Source organism: Stigmatopora nigra, chromosome 4 (assembly GCF_051989575.1).
Source record: "Stigmatopora nigra isolate UIUO_SnigA chromosome 4, RoL_Snig_1.1, whole genome shotgun sequence".
Lineage (NCBI taxonomy): Eukaryota > Metazoa > Chordata > Actinopteri > Syngnathiformes > Syngnathidae > Stigmatopora > Stigmatopora nigra.
In genome coordinates this window covers 11,814,528-11,831,628 of record NC_135511.1, presented here as the reverse complement: position 1 = coordinate 11,831,628, position 17,101 = coordinate 11,814,528, and the positions used below count along the sequence as shown (strand labels likewise).

General features: G+C 41.5%; 1 protein-coding gene across 5 annotated transcripts in view; it reads left to right on the top strand.

Annotated features, from left to right (window-relative positions):
- The window catches only part of LOC144195179 (transcription factor COE2-like), a 31,248-nt gene extending 14,221 nt beyond the window's left edge, over positions 1-17,027 (top strand). For 3 of the 5 annotated variants that reach the window (XM_077714625.1, XM_077714623.1, XM_077714622.1), the window contains 9 exons: positions 12,046-12,127; positions 13,382-13,523; positions 13,814-13,944; positions 14,060-14,186; positions 14,271-14,359; positions 14,476-14,541; positions 14,790-14,964; positions 15,048-15,230; positions 15,307-17,027. In XM_077714625.1, coding sequence (XP_077570751.1) covers positions 12,046-12,127; positions 13,382-13,523; positions 13,814-13,944; positions 14,060-14,186; positions 14,271-14,359; positions 14,476-14,541; positions 14,790-14,964; positions 15,048-15,230; positions 15,307-15,533 — 1,222 coding nt within the window. In that variant the 3' untranslated portion in view covers positions 15,534-17,027. The remainder of the gene's footprint in view (positions 1-12,045; positions 12,128-13,381; positions 13,524-13,813; positions 13,945-14,059; positions 14,187-14,270; positions 14,360-14,475; positions 14,542-14,789; positions 14,965-15,047; positions 15,231-15,306) is intronic. The other 2 variants (XM_077714626.1, XM_077714624.1) reach the window with 1 other exon arrangement.
- Positions 17,028-17,101: the final 74 nt, after the last annotated feature.

Here is a 17,101-nt window from a genome sequence, read left to right as displayed (position 1 = left end):
CTCTGTATTTATGAGTGCTCTGGTGGCTTTACAATGGAGACAAACAGATGTCAGTATTAGTATGAGTAAGAATGGACTGTGTGCTTTGGATTGGAGAGGTCAGCATTCACGGGGAGGGCGTGTGTGCTTTTATATTGCCCTAAGAAACGGAGATCAATAGTTGGTCATAAGCAGTGTTCGCAGGGATCCATCGAGAGGCAGCGGCCTTGCGGTGTGGGGGTCGTGGGGTGATCAATGGCAAGCACTATCTCACTAATTGATCGTGTTTCTAAGAGCGCTCTTTTTTTTAACAAGCCGGCACTCTGAGAAAAGGAGAATAATCAATAGGAATTTTCCAATGCTGTCAATATTGTTGTACCCTCCCCCAGGCTCAAAAGGAGCTCACCACAGCGAATAGAATCTCCATTTTAAAAAGAGATGAAAAAATTGAATATATTTTGACATGCCATGTTTTCCGTTTTAAGGACTCATTGTGCTTTTTGGTGGAATTTTGCTTGCCTTGTTGTGTATTCATTGCGAGTGTCAAGGTTTGACTTCAGATGCTAGACTGCGAGTGGAATCCATTAGTCTTAATCTGGGTTTGTGGGTTGTATTGATCCATTTGTTGTCTTCTAGGTCTAGTCATGCACATGCACTACCAACTCGGGGTTTCAACTAGTCCAGCGCTCCTTTTCCACACAATCCCTTTCTTTGACAGAATACCACGATGGAATGTTTATTAATGCCGTTATTGTTTGGAAAATCATGGGTAGACTTTTATTTATATATATGGTCACCATGTAAACGTAAATCTCCGTGGCTAGAGCAGTAAATCTGTGTCCAACATTTGTTTGAATAGATTAACTCTGTCTGGGCAGTTTGACAAAAAACTATTCAGATATCACTTATTGTTATATGTAAATGTCTTGCGGTGTCTCGCAGGCCATCTGTTTCAATGGTCATGGCTCCACCTGCTTGAGCACGGCGGACTTAAACCAATTTAAAAAAAACAAACTACACATGATGAAGAGCGTCGCTTCTGAACTCAACTGTTTTCTCAGAACAGTGGGGGACGAAGCTTTCCTCCACGCTTGCTTGGAGCTAAAAAATTCTTTGGGAAAGAACATTAAACTTTCATCTAAAGAATAAATAAAGCAACAACTTTGGACTGTGTTGGAGTTCACATTCCTGCCATTTTCTAGATGTGTACTGAAGGAGCAAAATGCCTTGTTCGGTCATCAAAGTACAAGTACTCCAAAAGCTGTGAGTGTGAGAAAAAAAATGTCATGATGGAGGATTGTTTATCCTCCTGGTAAAGGAGGCACTAATAAAAATGTATTATTGTTATATGTTTCAAAACCAGTGAGGGTGTTAAGAGGTCCAGTCCTTTTTGACAGGGGCGGGACAAATCAATATTTTGTCATTCTTTTGCCCCTCACAGTCAAAATGGATTGGAAGACCAATGGTGGGAGTAACACAAGTGCTATCTTAGGGTAAAAAAAAGAAAGAAAAACTTATGCAAATGTTTTAATTATTGCTACCCAGAATGAGACATTTTGAAAGAATAAGCTACTTGATGCAGTTTAGTGTCACTAAACTCATTTGATAAACACTCTTAAAATAACACTTTCCCAAATTACCTTCAACAGTAGGGATCTTGGTATAGTATTTGAAAATTATTATGATGTTGATTTGTAACTTCTTATTTTGTTTTTGTACTGTATTTTGCGGAGTATAAGTCACACTTTTTTCATAGTTTGGTTGGGCTGGAACCTGGGACTCAACTGCAACTTATTCTCTCTGACCGCCAACAGATTGTTATGCTGTGTTTTCTAGGCTATGTCATCCCATAAACTTTGGCATTGGCAGATGCTTATTTTAATTGCTGTTCCCTATTTCCATTTTATTTTAATGTATAATGTTGTATAACTTATACACCAGTACATCTTATATATTTTTTTCCCATTTCCTTGTGCATTTTTTTGGCTAGTGCGACCTATATAATACAGTATGTGCATTTTCAAATGTTCACATCTACAAAATATATAAAGTAGTTCACCAGTGACTATTTTTGGACTATGGGTCCTTTGAGGCTACCTGATACCAGCAGGCATCATGTCGGTGACCCCTGATGAATGCTTTGTGCCCAACTTTTCTTTTTAAACAATTGTGCGTGTACATTTTGTGAACAAGTCACAAAAGCCAACTAAAATATTTGAATTTTCATCCCCAGAGCGTTCAACTGTACAAACATTTATCACACTGCACATTTTATGCAATTTCCTGCAAATTCTTTGTAGATTTCCTCATTGCTGTCAATTTGTGTGCAAATGTCTTCTTCTGGTCATTTAAAGTATTAGTGATATCTGCATGTGTTCACGATAACGTCCAGAAGGGGCAACAGGAGCAGCACACACACACAGCAGGTGTACTACAGGCCAATTAAGGGTCGCGTGTTAATCCTGCGATAAAAAAATTAGCAGCGACATAAACGTGTTAACTTTGACAGCCTTAATTAGCAGTCAGAACCCCTGCCTGGACTTTACAGTCTGATCCCTCACATGAAGAGGAATCAGATTTGATATATTTCTTCAATTAATTAACTCTTTAAACACTTAAAAGAACTTCCTTTGCATTTTACATTCTAATGTCATGACGTCCTTGAAGTTTTGTATAAAATCTCAAGATGTACTGAAAGGAAGATGAGTAATATTTGAGGTGTAGTCGTATTTTCCTAAGCGTTCACTTTATTTGCATTTTGTGAATTTGAGCTTTTTACAACGGAAGGACTTCCTGCTGATACTGGCAAACCTGTTGAAAAGGGAAACCCGAGATTCACATCCTATTGAAATTACAGCTGCTTGTGGATGCCAAACTAACAAATGTGATCAGTTTACGATCTCGAGCTTCATTTTACAGCATTTGGGAACACGGCTGTAATGGTTTCATATTCAATCAAAAGATTTCATACTCTGTTGAATTTATGTCCGCTGTATTTCTGGCATCTCAGTCAATCGCTGTATTGCTCACTGGAGACTTTGAAAATAGCTCATGGAAAAAGTATTTATACCTCCACTATGGAGGTCTTGTTTTCACCATCATTAGTGTGCGTGTTTGTCTGCTGGTACGATTACATAAAATCTACTCGGCTGATTCTCACCAAACATGGTGCGCATCGTATGTGGCCCGAGTTGCTGAAAAAAATTGGAAAGAACTTGTTGGTCAATTGGCCTCAGTGCAAATTTGGAGTCTTTTCTCTCAGTAGTAAAACACAAAAAAATGCAGATATTTTGATGCACATATGAAGTCAGGTTCAGGGTCCCTCTGGTAAACTGTCACGGTCTCTCCCTGGTGGTCCAAGCGTGGACACTCCCTTCACACCCCCTGTCAGTAAGTCCGTCAGACAAGGGTCGGTGTGTTGGGTGGGGGTGCAGCCTGGCGACAGGGGCCTGAGGCTCCAGTGCGCACCATCTCACTCACAGAGGCTGGACCACTGAGCAGCTGGCATAGGACCATGGGATGCCTCCTCCCTGGGGGTTGAGGCAAAAGGAAGAGGGAGACAAAGACAGACAGGGAGAGGCCATGCATAGTCCACAAAAATCACTTTTTTTGACAGGTACTGCCTCAGAACCTCGGTCAGAGTCAGACTACTCAAAGTTTGCGGACCTTTGTGTCAGACTGGAGCTAGAACCCAGGGGAGACTTGATGAGTGCTATATTGGAAGGAGTAAAGCTTTTCACTTTTCTTTTCTGTTTACTTGCATGGAGATGCCTTTTCTTTATTTTCTTTGTCCACAACTGAAAAACATTGTTGTCATAAAGGGAATAGCACACTTTACACATGGAAGAAGTGGGGTAGCACTTTGAATTGATGCATCAAAAGCAGTATAAATACAACAACATTGTCAAAATGATCCTTGGATCAAAGCTTTGTTTTTTTTTCTTTTTTATTTAACAGTGCGTCAATTCAAGGGAGTATTTAATACACAATTGCATTGGAGAATTGCCATAATAGCAATTAACGTCATCATTGTATTTGACAGCCAGAAAGGTCATGTCACTAAATGGACTTGATATTTGTAAATACAGAAAAATTTTAGTGGTCAACATTCCGATCGTAATGGCTCAGAAATGTGCAAATTTTTCAATAAAAACAACAACTTTTCCCCCCTTACTGTGGGGATGGTGGATTTTAGATCAGATGATCGCATTAATTGCTTATACATTTTCATTTAAAATATTTACTATTTACTTTAAATTACTGCTATTTTTAAACGTATATCTTTAAGATTTTAATGATTTTTGTCAACTGATTGTCAGTAAAGCTTTTTGAGCTGTTTAGATGATTTATTTGTAATATATAAACTTATGAATTCCAGCTAGTTGCATCGAGTGCAATTTATTTGGAAAAAAAAATTGAGTAGAATTGACTTACAAAAATTTAATTTAGCTAAATAGAAATGACAAAAAAACCTATTTTTTCCCAGATTAAGAATTCTCCTTAAAACTTTTGCTCATGGGTCACATTTCTGTTGTTTGCATCCTCCTTTTTCCCATTGTGTCGTCATGCGTGCTGGTTGTAAAAAGAAACAATCCTATTAAAACAAAGTAAATTTTCCAACTAGAGCGGGTGAAAGTAAATAGTGGTGATGATGTGTAAATATTCCATGAAGCATGTGCAGCTTCCAAAGTGGCTGGAGCAGGCGCTCTCATTTATCTGACTCCTAATAGGGTTCACCTTTGCTTGAACAGTGTGGAGATTAACTCGGGTGGCTGAGAGGATCAGAAGAGGGCAGATTAGCATGATTTAGAGGCCACTTCAAATCACAAGCAAGTGAGCTCTCTTGTTATGTGGGTGGATGTGACTTTCCCCTTTGTGCCTTGCAGGCAAAATTCTCTGTGTCACCCTCTACTTCGGAAGCAGATCTTGTCATACTTGTAATGGGGATCTTCTGTGTTTGTGTGTCTGTGTTATGGAGAGTCATAGGCCAAGCTGTGGTATTTAGAAACCAGGGTTGTTTTCTCTAGCTGGATACTGGTGTTGTTGGAGTGTGTGTGTTCGCGTGTGTGGGGATATGATGGAAGCCTGGTCAGGCTCCTGAGTAAAGGTCTTAAATTTCACTAATGACTTAACAATGCCCCCCGGTGCTACGCAGAGCCGGCAAGCCTCCAGAGTTAGTTTGTCTGTTTAGCTGCAATCTGGACAGACTAAATCTCCCAGGAGTTGAATTTCACTATTTTTTTTAAAGAAAACATTCAGGAATGCTAATATTTACACTTTAATAGACCTAAAACAGTTGGACCCTCAGGATTCTTGTCGGTTAATACCCAAAGTGTGTTATTGTGTGTTCAAGTCATTATTTTCTTTTCATCTTTTTAAAATAAAAATGGATTTGTGGCATTGGTTAGACTTTAATTAACAAAGTGAAGTGAATTAATGTGTTTCTTAAAAAATGCAATTAAGAAGGCGCACTGACTTGATTTATGCTCCACAGATTCTCTAATTTTACTATGCCAATCTGGTTGTTTTATGTAAAGACAGGAATTCTTGCTTTTTTTTCTTGAAATACTTCAAAGCAGGAAGTCAAAAGTGATTTGGGCGTATTTGGACTATTTTTCTAATTTCTTGCTTATTAAATCACTGTCATTTTGTTGGAAGAAGAAGCCTAAAAATGCTTCTTCTTGAACTGCGACGATCTCTTTTGGGTTTCATCTGTCAAGCAACAGATGTTGTATAGCCCTCTTCAGGAAAGAGAATCCAAATTGGAGTCGCCATTTAACTATTTCAACGTCGCAGTAAACTTTTGGCTGCCTGCTTATTTTGCCTCAGCCCTGATGAATCTGTCAGTACTGAGGGCAGGGGTGCATGTGACTGCTGACAGGCTCTCAGCAGGCATGCTGTGAGCCCCAAAGTTGGTGTGCAACATCCCCCCCCCCCCACCCCCCTCCCAACAACACCCAGACCGCCCTACCATCGCCGCCGGCCTACTATTTCCCTCTCCTCGTCCCGGACTTTCCACATTTGCTGCGTATTAGCCACGGACAGTAAATTACAGCACCTTGGACCTCTGAGGGGTTCCATTTTGGTCCGTCTCTTCACACGTTCTTCCAACTCTCTCCCTCTAAACCCTCCCTCCTTCCCCACTGGCCCATTAGCCGGCACACCTCTTCGTCTTTGCTCTCATTTTGATCTGTTTTCCTCCCCTCTGTCTGTCAAAACCATCTCGGCTTTTTTAGACGCCTTCAACCCTGTCAGATTTCTTTTCCCCGTCTGTCTGTCTTCCTCCTCATTCTCTATTGTGTCACGCTACACGGCATTCCCTCCCGCGCTTTCTTACAAGCAGGTCCCTGTTGTGGAGACTTCACAGGTTTCCCATCTTGGCGTACCCCTCCTCCTCCGCCGCCCCCCGCCGCCGCCGCCGCCCTACTCTAGCTTTCAGGAAACAGATGTTGTTTGTCAGATCTTATCATTACTGGCTAATTAAAAAGACATCTCTTCTTCTGCCGCTCTTCTTCATCCCCGAGTCGCGCATCCTCTCGGAGAAATGTTTGGGTCAAGCTTTGATTTACACGTGGCGGCAGTAAAAGTGATTAGTGGCTGATTGATATTGAAAAAGTCTGATTAGTGGGAGCGTATTGCGCCTGACCTTGTGGTATGTTCAAATCTGCTCAGCTGTAAAGGAGGCTCTGTGTCACCATTTGACAGTTATGAGAGTGTATTTTGAATCCTTGTCCCTCAGGAGGAAGCAAGCATTCTGGGAGAGGTCAGCCCACTGATGGGACTTCTATTCCCCGTCCTGGTTGTGAATTCATGTTCTCCGCAGTTGGAATATCTTTTCATATCCATCTATTTGGCAGGCTGACCATTGTCCCACATGCTGACTTTTTTGGTTAAGCTTGAGAGATTTCTCTTTGAATTCAAGTCACATTAGAAGCACTTTAACAGCAAGTAAGTTGAAGTTACACGGTGAAGAGTACCTCTTTTAGACATTTGCTCCCCACATGCTCTCTTTTAGAGTTCTTTAGTAACAGATGGAAGTTTTACAACACTGCTAAGATCAATAAATCGGGCCCTGGTGTCTTAAATGTTTGCTTATGTCAAAGTTTTCAACTTTAGAGGAGGGATGGACAATTGGAAGGTGATGCGAAAGCATGTGGCTTTTATAGGATGGCAGAGTCATTTACATCTCTGACCTTTGATTCTTAAAACAAAACCACCAAAATTCCCATCTCACTTTTGTCACCGGAGGGATCCACGATCCAATTCGATTAACACAAAACATTTGCTCACAAGGCCCGATCCGTAGATTGTTCGTTTTATATCAATTGACAACAAAATTTAAGACAATCCAAGGTTTTTTCTGGCCCCTAAACTCTCTCCTGCTTGGCAGCAGTCAACACAAAGGTGAGTTCTTTCTGGTGTTTTTTGTTTGGTTTTTGCGTCTGCTTGTGTGGTTCAAAAAGTTTGCATTTGGTTAACAGGAGATTAATCTTTCCCATAGGTGTGAATTATAGTGTAGTTTATAATCATTTGTCCTGGGCAACTTTTCTTAATAGCCCAATGTCACAGGGGGCGAGGTAGGGCCTCCCAGCAAAGCTAGCCAGGATGCTGTTGACGTGTTGGTGGTTTCAAGCATTAACAGTGGTGTCCAAGTCAATAAAACGCACATTGAATTTGTGCAGAACTCGGCAAAGAGAGTGAAAAAAAATGAACAAGGAGTCAGTTTGGCTGTGAGAAACTGATGCTAGTGATACGGCTGTATGTTTTAAGAGGTGAGGTGTGCATGTGCGTGTGTGTGTATGTGTTGGGGGGTTTGAGTGGAAGCCTGGTGTGAAAGGTCTTGCGGTGGTATGCGACAGAGGGTGTATCAGTTCATTGAGGGTTTTCTGTGCCCCATTAGCAGTGTCAGAGGTCATGTGCCCCGGGTGTTAACCCTAGTGACCAGTCTAGCTTCCAGTCTGCCAGGGGACTCAGGTCTAGGGGTATTTATTACTGATCCCACCCCTCTGCCCCCACAAAACATAGCTCTCCCCAAAGAGCAAAACAAAACATCTCCAACCCTCCCCCTTGGCTTGTCTTGTTTGGTTCTTGCTACATGTACTAATTGGATGCATATACATACCCTGGTGCATGAAGAGCCATCTGTAGATTTTGTCTTTACGCCAAACAAATTGACGGTCAACGTGTCTTTATCCGGGATTTGGGTCCACCAAACTCAACTTTGCGTTTCTGCGCCGCTTGTAATCGGTGGAATTAACAGCCTGTGAATTTTGATCGCACGCAAGCGCTATTGTGTATTTTTCGGGTGAATAGGCGTGTAAGGGCATTTGCTCATGTGTGACGCGTGTATGATGCATACGTGCATTTTTGAGGTCCTGCTGTATGACTTAGTGCTCCCTGTGTGTGACTGTGGCAGAGGAAGGCCCTCCTCAGCATGTCAGTATGTTTTAATGCTTCACATCTGGTTTCCTAATTTTCCCCCCACCATGTCAGGACACTGTTTTGTTTTTTTCTGGGTGGTGTGTAGGGTTGTGAGGGTGTGTGTGTGTGTAGAGAGGGGGATGAGTGATGGTCTTGGATGGAGGACATCAATAAATCTCCATCTCTCTTCCTCAGTCTTTTCCACTTCTATTTTTCTGCTATTTAATTTTTTTTTGACTATAGACAGGGTGTTGGTGGGAGATTTGGAAAGAAGTGTTACTTTTCTGTGCAGTATTGAAAAAAAAATAGCAGGTACATTTTTGGGCTAAAAAACTTATTTTTCGGGACATCACGCTTTTATACTTTTTTTTTATCTTGATGGAAATGTTCCGGCAAAATAAGTTTACATCTATCTGTTTCTCTCTTGAATAGAATCCTAATTTTAGTACATGATAATCACTGAAGTTGCTGCAACTGGTAAAAGTTGACCTGCAATCAACAAAGAGGCTGACGTCTTTTATATCCATGTGAAAAGGCAGTTTATGTCAAAAATCATTAGTGCAGATGAACGCCAATGAAAATGTTGTTGGTTTTGGGAGGATTAGGTGCACCCGTCATTATTAAGCCCATATGTAAAAGAGTAGTCAGTCTCTAGTATTATGTGCAACAGATGCCCCAATGGACAAAAATATAAAACAGAGAGTCCCAGAGGAAAGACAAATAGCAAATTTACATGTAGGCTTCCAAAGGATGATTGTTGGAGTTTAAGTTGAGCAAGTTGTCACCATTAGGGTGGCGAATACATGCTGCGAGGCCCGTGTTTAGTCTTGGGAACTGAAACAGATGCAGACAAAAGGGGTTAACAGAGATGTAGAAGTGAAGACAGAAGAGAAAAAAAACAGACTCCCCGTGGTTCCTATGTGGAACGTGATCCCTCGCTTTAAGACTTGTGTGTCTTTGCTTTGTTTGCGTCCACTAGCCAAAGTCCGTCTGTGCTAAGCAGACGGTGAAGAAGAAAGGACCTGCTTTAATTTCTTGTTAACTGCTCGTCGCTGTCCTCATTGGCCATCACGTTCACTTCTGTCCCCTTTTTATGGTGTCTCCCTACATCCTCACAATCTCGGCACATTAACTCAAACTTTAGTAAATTGGAGCTGTATAAGTAAATACTAGAATATTGAAAGCACTAAAAACACATAGAGACACTTCTTTTTAAAAATAACCCCTTTCTTAAATAGCCCCACAGGCATGAAGATCACTTCCACTTTGTATGTTCTCCTCTTCATCTCTTGTTTGAGGCCGGGGAGGTGTGTGTGGGTGTATTGCATTACCAAAACAAAAACAAACAACGACAATATTAAACTTTCGCAACCACAATAGCGGAGGAAGAAAAAAAAAAACAGAGGGTCTTCGACTTCTTATTAATTATGCAAGATTAGTCTAATTATAATTCAGCAAATGAATGTGTGGCAGAAGGTGCGAGGCGACGGGGCTGGGAGATTTGCATGTTAAGTGGGCAGGGGAAAGCAGCTAATACATGCTAATATATGCGTCAATGTCTCGCTTTAATTTCAGCATTTGCAGCTGTGTGCGTCCGGACTGAGGGGGGGTGAAAAGTTGACTCAATGGGTTTTGGGGATTGGGGGCGAAGGGGGGGTTTGACAAAGGTTGGGGGTCTCAATGAATTAGAGTGTGCATGCACGCATGTGAATATGTGTTTATGTGTGAGGCATCTGGTGTCATACAAACAATGCACGATGAGAAGAAATCACCAAACAAGGTCAAGGGCCCTTTATAAAGTGTGCAAAGAGGTCACAGGTCATTTTTCCATATAGTGTCTGGATTGGCTGAGTTGACTTTTTGAGTGAGTGGCACAACCGCAATCAACTTCTCAACTTTTTCTTTCCGGTGTTGCACCACTACATCTTCCTACAATTGACGTCACAATTTTCCGTATCTGATGGACTAGCGTGTTGAAAGGAATGACAACACTTTTAACATATGCATTGCAGCGGAAATAATCTTGTTTAATGTGTTGAAAAAGACAACATTCAATTGTGGAGTTGTGAATTCTCTAGTGGAGAAAAATGTAAATTATCCTATTATTTCCTTGTAAAATCATTAATCCGGATTATTACGTGCACTTGGATTAGAGTCTATTACTCTTAATCTGCAAGAAACGTCATTTTTTTTGTGTTCAAACATTAGTTTTTTTTCTATCATCCGAGTTTGAAATACTGTTTTTGACATGACAGTTGTTTATTTGAGCTGGTTTATTTAGCACCCTTTAAGAAAATCTATCAAGATGTAGACTCCCAGATGCAAAGTCAGTATTTGGCCCATCCCAAACATTGTTCTACATTTTGGAGACTAAACGTTATCAATCCCTGCCAGGAACCAAATAGATTGTCCTATGATGTAATAGCACAAATCAAGACATTGGCTACACAATTGAAATTATTCCCATAGGGGAGCAAATTTTGAGGGAAAAAATATCAAGATGAAAGGGGGGCGCAAGGATTTCATGGGTGTGTTCATAGTTTAGGGTCTCAAGTGAAGTTCCGCTTTCTTTCCCTGAAGACAACTCTGAGAATTTTCACAGAACGCAGTGTGGGCGGGGGAACACTTTCTCCTACAATGTTTTTAGTTTTATTGGACTATTAATGGTTGTGTTTGTTCCGTGGAAGGAAAGCACGTCTGAATGATGTTTTATTTGCCAATTGCTGTTTCAAATCATTTCATTTTTTTCTTTGGCACACATCAAGGGACTAATTGCACATCACTATGAGACTAATGTGTTTTTCCCAGCCTCCAGCACCCCACCCAATTCCCTTGCATCTCACCTTGCAAACTATCCTTTTCCTGTTTTTGAGCGGCACAAGATATGTTCATGTTGTTAGCTTCTTTCGCATCGCTGTGTTCGCCTCTCCGCGTGGGGACTTTGGGATTGCGGCAGAGCCGCGTTGCCATGGTAGCGGGCTATGTTGCCGAACTGCGTACACCTGGGATTTGGAGTCTCTGCCTAGTCTCCCTCTCCCCTATTTATCCATTTTTCCCCCCTCGTTTTCTTTGGTGCAAGAGAGGCTGGCTGTCTCTGCAGCCTTTCCAACTCGGAATAAAGTCATACATACATAATGAAACGTATACACTCGCCATCGCAATCCGTGTCCATGCCACTGCCACGGTCTCTATTGCTACCCTTCTCTGTACTTTTGTATCCATGCTCATTCCCATGTGGCGGTTCAAATATGGCATTGTGGGATACGGCGCTCCCCCGGGTGTGCAGGCATACATCACTGTCTGTAGTTTACTTTGAAATACAACAAAGCTATTTGCCGGACTTCTCATTCTCGTCACTTGCTTTCGACTTTAATAGCATTGACTTACCAGACTATAAACTTAATTGCCGGATTGATGTCGTAGCTGTAATCAGATAGATTTGCATCAACACCTACGTAAATCTGCACCCACCAGGGCTGTCTCTGAAAATAATGAATGTCTCCTTTGACTGTTCAAGTATTGTTTGTGAGCAAAGTAATCAGACACAAGATCTTTTTCTTTTCGTTTTTTGTTGTTGTTGTTGTTAATGTTATTCCTTACTTGCCAGAGTTGCACAAACACGTGTCCTCTTATTTACCTCTGCAGGTTCTTCTTGAAGTTTTTCTTGAAATGCAACCAGAATTGTCTGAAGACGGCAGGAAACCCCAGGGACATGAGGAGATTTCAGGTACCAGTAGATGAAAACAAATCACGGAGTGAGACGAGGGCTTGTGATGAGATGCCGAAATGAGCGTATGCACAAATCACGGCGATGCAAAGTATAACACTAATGTGCTCTGCCTGAATGGCAATTTGGCATTTGTGTAAGTCAAAATGCGAATGACAAGTTTGCCAAAGGGAGCAAAGGTGAATTGAAATCAATAAGGAGTAGGACAGACAAGACGACAAAAGAAAGTATTTATATGTTTAAGGGAGGCTGCTGGGATGCAGGAAATAGGTCGAGGTGTTTCAGGAAGTTGTCAAGAATTGAGTGATTGGCTCCAGATGGAAGAGGTCACACTCTGTGACCCAGGAAGTGGTCACCGGGGACACCCCGGCCTCACTTCCATTGCCATCTTTCAGCACCGGCGGCCCCAGTCTGGCATTGTGTTTCTCCTGGCTAACCCTGTTCCCTTCTGCGTCTTGCGCCTTCCTCCCCGTTTGCTTTGACTCCCGGGATGTGACACATGCTGAGAAGTTATGAGCCTGCAATGACTCTCATCTCTGGGTTAAAAGGTGCTCAGTGTGTGTGACACAAGTCAGCTGCTTGATCGATAATTTACAGTTATTATTCTACTACCTACAGCACGTGGGTATTTTCTTTCTATTGCTTTTTCACGTGAAAACTATTACCGTGTTTATTTTCAAACGGTGATATGACTGTTTGTAAAAGTGAATCATCGGAGACTGAAATGAGTATTACATTAAACATTTATGCATAGCTTTATATATTGATTCAATGCCACCAAATTGAAACATTTTCTTAATTCGACAACAAGTAATCACCTTTAGAAATGGCAGCTTACAGATCTTACATGACTGTGTCATCTTTGCTAAGCAGATGTATGCTAGATCCCACACATGGCGTGTCCAGACCAAATCACCACCACAATATATCATGGCCTGATTTAACACCCAGCAAAAGCTAGAGATTTGCTCCATATGTTTGGTGTCATTGAAGGATCACGTAGTGAGGATGAGCTGGCTGCCTGCTATATGAATTACAAAGTTAGGTGAAGCCATATGGAGGCCCCCAAAAAAATAAGTGGAGGGGTGCACGAATGCAGATATATTATGAAGTTCCCACTGATGTCACATTTCAGAGGGCCAAGTCAAATTGTTTCACTGGAGGCGTTTAGTTGCTTGAAACCAGAGATTGTAACTCCCAGCACGCACTCCAAGTCATGCACAGATCGTCATGGATCATTTCCCTCTGTGTCAGGTGGTCCTGTCCAGCACCGTAAGCGTCGACGGCCACGTCCTCGCCGTGTCTGACAACATGTTCGTCCACAACAACTCTAAACACGGTCGGAGGGCTCGGAGATTGGAGCCAGGCGAGTCTGTGGAGAATACCATGGAGTATGGTAAGAAAATATCGCATAGCCCAACATCAACACCCACTTCTTCAATCATGTCTACAGAAAACAGCATACTTAAATCACTCAATGGGTACTCAAAATTATTTTGAAAATAGGTTGGTTATAACAGAGTCAGCCGTGTATACGATGCAAAATCCTTATTTTAATGTAGGGGAACACACATTTGAAATTTTGTGGGAATAACATTTTCCCTTGACAGCTATTTCACTGGAAAATACAGTTTAAATTAGAAATGAAATATGGAGTTAAGCAAAATCCTCTGGCTCTCTTTTCAGCCACCCCATGTATCAAAGCCATCAGTCCCAGTGAAGGCTGGACTACAGGTGGTGCTATGGTCATTGTCATTGGGGAGAACTTTTTTGACGGACTGCAGGTGGTGTTTGGAAGCATGCTAGTTTGGAGTGAGGTAAGAATAAAATGTTCTCTCCTCGTTCCTGAGGCTAACATTTCCCACATGTGTTCTGTGGCTTCTATTTGTATTTTTACTTTCCATTGACATACATTTGTGATTATTTCCACAGCTAATCACACCACACGCTATTCGGGTTCAGACTCCGCCTCGTCATATTCCAGGGGTGGTGGAGGTCACATTGTCCTATAAATCGAAACAATTTTGCAAGGGAGCTCCTGGACGCTTCATCTATACAGGTGAGCATAGATGGATGAATTGACAGACAGACAAATTGTTAGAGGTATGAGATATTTAAGGTTCAATCTGCCTTTTAATTTTAGCCTTGAATGAGCCGACAATAGATTACGGTTTCCAGCGGCTTCAGAAAGTCATTCCACGGCATCCTGGTGACCCAGAAAAAATGGCTAAGGTGAGAGAGTGATCTATTCAAATCTACAGTCAATATAGATTTATATATATTTTATGCACCTTTAAACTATATTAATGTACCAAATATGAAATGATAATGGAACAACCCTTTTGCAGGAAATTCTACTAAAAAGAGCAGCAGATCTTGTTGAGGCTCTTTATGGGAATCCGCATAGTAATCAGGTAAAACTGGAGGCACACCTTTTAATACAAATTGCAAATGTTAACTTGCACACATTCTTTGCATTTCAACCTTGTAATGCTGTCTAATTCTAAGAAAATGTGCGTAACTTATTTGCTGGATTTAGATGTAGAATAGTCCGCCCTTGTGTTCCGTTTGGTCTTGCATTTGGATGATAGTACTTGGAATATTTGGCACCGCGTAAACATGGCCACCGTCTCTCAATTGTCTCCTCCTTTATCTTCTATAGGACATGTTACTAAAAAGAGCTGCTGACATTGCGGAAGCCCTCTATAGTGTTCCCCGTCCCCACAGTCAGCTACAAGCACTTCCCAGCTCACCGGCCCACGGCAGCGTCATGGGTTTAGGTTCCTACCCTCCCCAATTAGGAGTAAGCATCGGAGAGCCAGGACAAAGCAGCCAAGGTTCGTGAACAGAACACTTTTCTAATTTGAGTTTCAGATTCGTATACTCTAAGACCCAAAAATGTCTATGCATATATCTACAGGATATATTCGCAACTCCAGCAGCTTATCGCCAAGAGGTTACCCGTCAGCTTCCACACCTCAACAGTCAAGCTATGGGGGTGGCGGTGGAATGACTGGAGGCTATGGAACTGTTCCAATGACCAGTCTAGGAGTTCCTGGCTCACCTGGTTTCAGCAGCGCTTCTCCCACCGGATCCCCTTACAGTAAGACATTTGTTTTTTATTGAACATGGCGTAAAGACGTCAAAAGTTGAGACTGACATGGGGCGCTTCTCTACAGTAATGCCGTCCAGCCCGACCATACCCGGAAGCTCCAGCTCTTCGTCATCTCTCTTGCCTTTCTCCTCTTTCCCATCCGCCGCCAAACAGAAGAGTGCGTTTGCTCCCGTTCTCAGGCCCCAGGGCTCGCCTTCCCCCGCCTGTCCCGCCTCGGCGGCGAACGGCTTCCGAGGTAGCCATCCCACTCACTATCTGACCCCGCTCTCTGAACTTACCAATGCAGTCTAACCCGCTTCCTCTAACCACGCCGAGCTTTGACTGATCCCGCTAACAGAAACTTGCTGGATGTGCAGTACATGAATGCAAAATCCGAATCATAGATTTTGCATATTTCTTTCTCTCCAGCAATGACGGGCCTGGTTGTCCCACCGATGTAGCAAATCTACCCCCAGACCACTGCTTCACTTAACCCCTCTTTTGGCACTAAGAGGGCAGGGCCAATGGAAAGTTTGTTCCGTAGCAGCCGTGACTTACTTTTCTACCTGAGCCCTTCCAGCCATTGCTTAGTCCACTCTTACCCGAGTGGATGAATGGGAAAACGTTACAAAGTATCCAAAGACGAGACATCTATTCCAGAGGTAGAGGAGAGTACGTACCTTAACCCTAGCACAGACAGCAAATATTTCTTTGCTCAGCAGATTGTGCCAGGAAGAAAAGTGTATGGTCCCAATTCTGCCACGAGCTTCAAAAGTTCCCTGTTTTTGTTCTGGCATACTATCACATGCTATCTTCTTTATACTTCCGTCACCCCCCCAGACCGATGCCAGAGATATACATGAGCACTGAACAATTTTTGAATGATGGACAGCTCTGACAAGCAGGGTGCTATTTGTCTGTGTATGGACACTTTAAACAGCATGTGTGTACACTGTCTGTGAATTAGCGACATGTTTTGTAGTAGACTTTTGGAAGACAATTTACATTCCAGAAAAAACGTTAGCCCCTTTTTTTTATTTTTCGTTCTGAACTCAAAGATTTTACACGTGAGAATTATTTGTCTCAAGGGTTATTACTAAAGGAATTCATATATTGATTTATTTAAGTACAAACAATTTAACTTATTATAGCTAGTTTAGCGAATAATATAAACGTTTTATAAGTGATTCTGTTTCAAAATGTAAACGGAACAACAATATGATTGGATTTGAGCATTTCTATGACGTGGCTTTCCTAAAAAACTAGGACAGAACTAGGATTAAAGTTACATATGCATTATAAGTGAGGCCATAAAAGGTTATTATCCTTGTATAAGGGGAAAAATGTTAGTTAGCATTTTTTTCATGTGTAATGCATGCTTTTTTTTAACTGACACCACACTGTAATTATGTCATGCTACATGGAAAATTTGATACAATAGCATAACATTAGATTATCAGTTTCATTCAACATGTTTCTGCAGAGCACAGGTTAGTCACTATGCAGTACAATATATGAAAGCACAATATAAGGCATTAGGCATCTTTTTCAGTTTTTCGTCTCTGTTTAATAAATCACAACACAAATGTCATTCTCAGGATGTGAAAACAAAGAACACAGAGACGAGGACATTCATAACTTTTTTTTTTCCGAGTTTGATTAACTTTATTTATTTAAAAGAATATTAGCAATTTAAACGTTTTGAATCTATTATCCTTTTAAAACGGTACAAACATGGTGCAAATGTAATTTGTATATCGCAAGGTGTAATTATATTTTGTGCTCCAAATAAAACAATGAAACAAATCAGGCAGCATCTTTGGTTGTTGTTTTCTGATTTGGGAATTATATCTTCTACTAGTTACGTAGTTTGCCTGCCT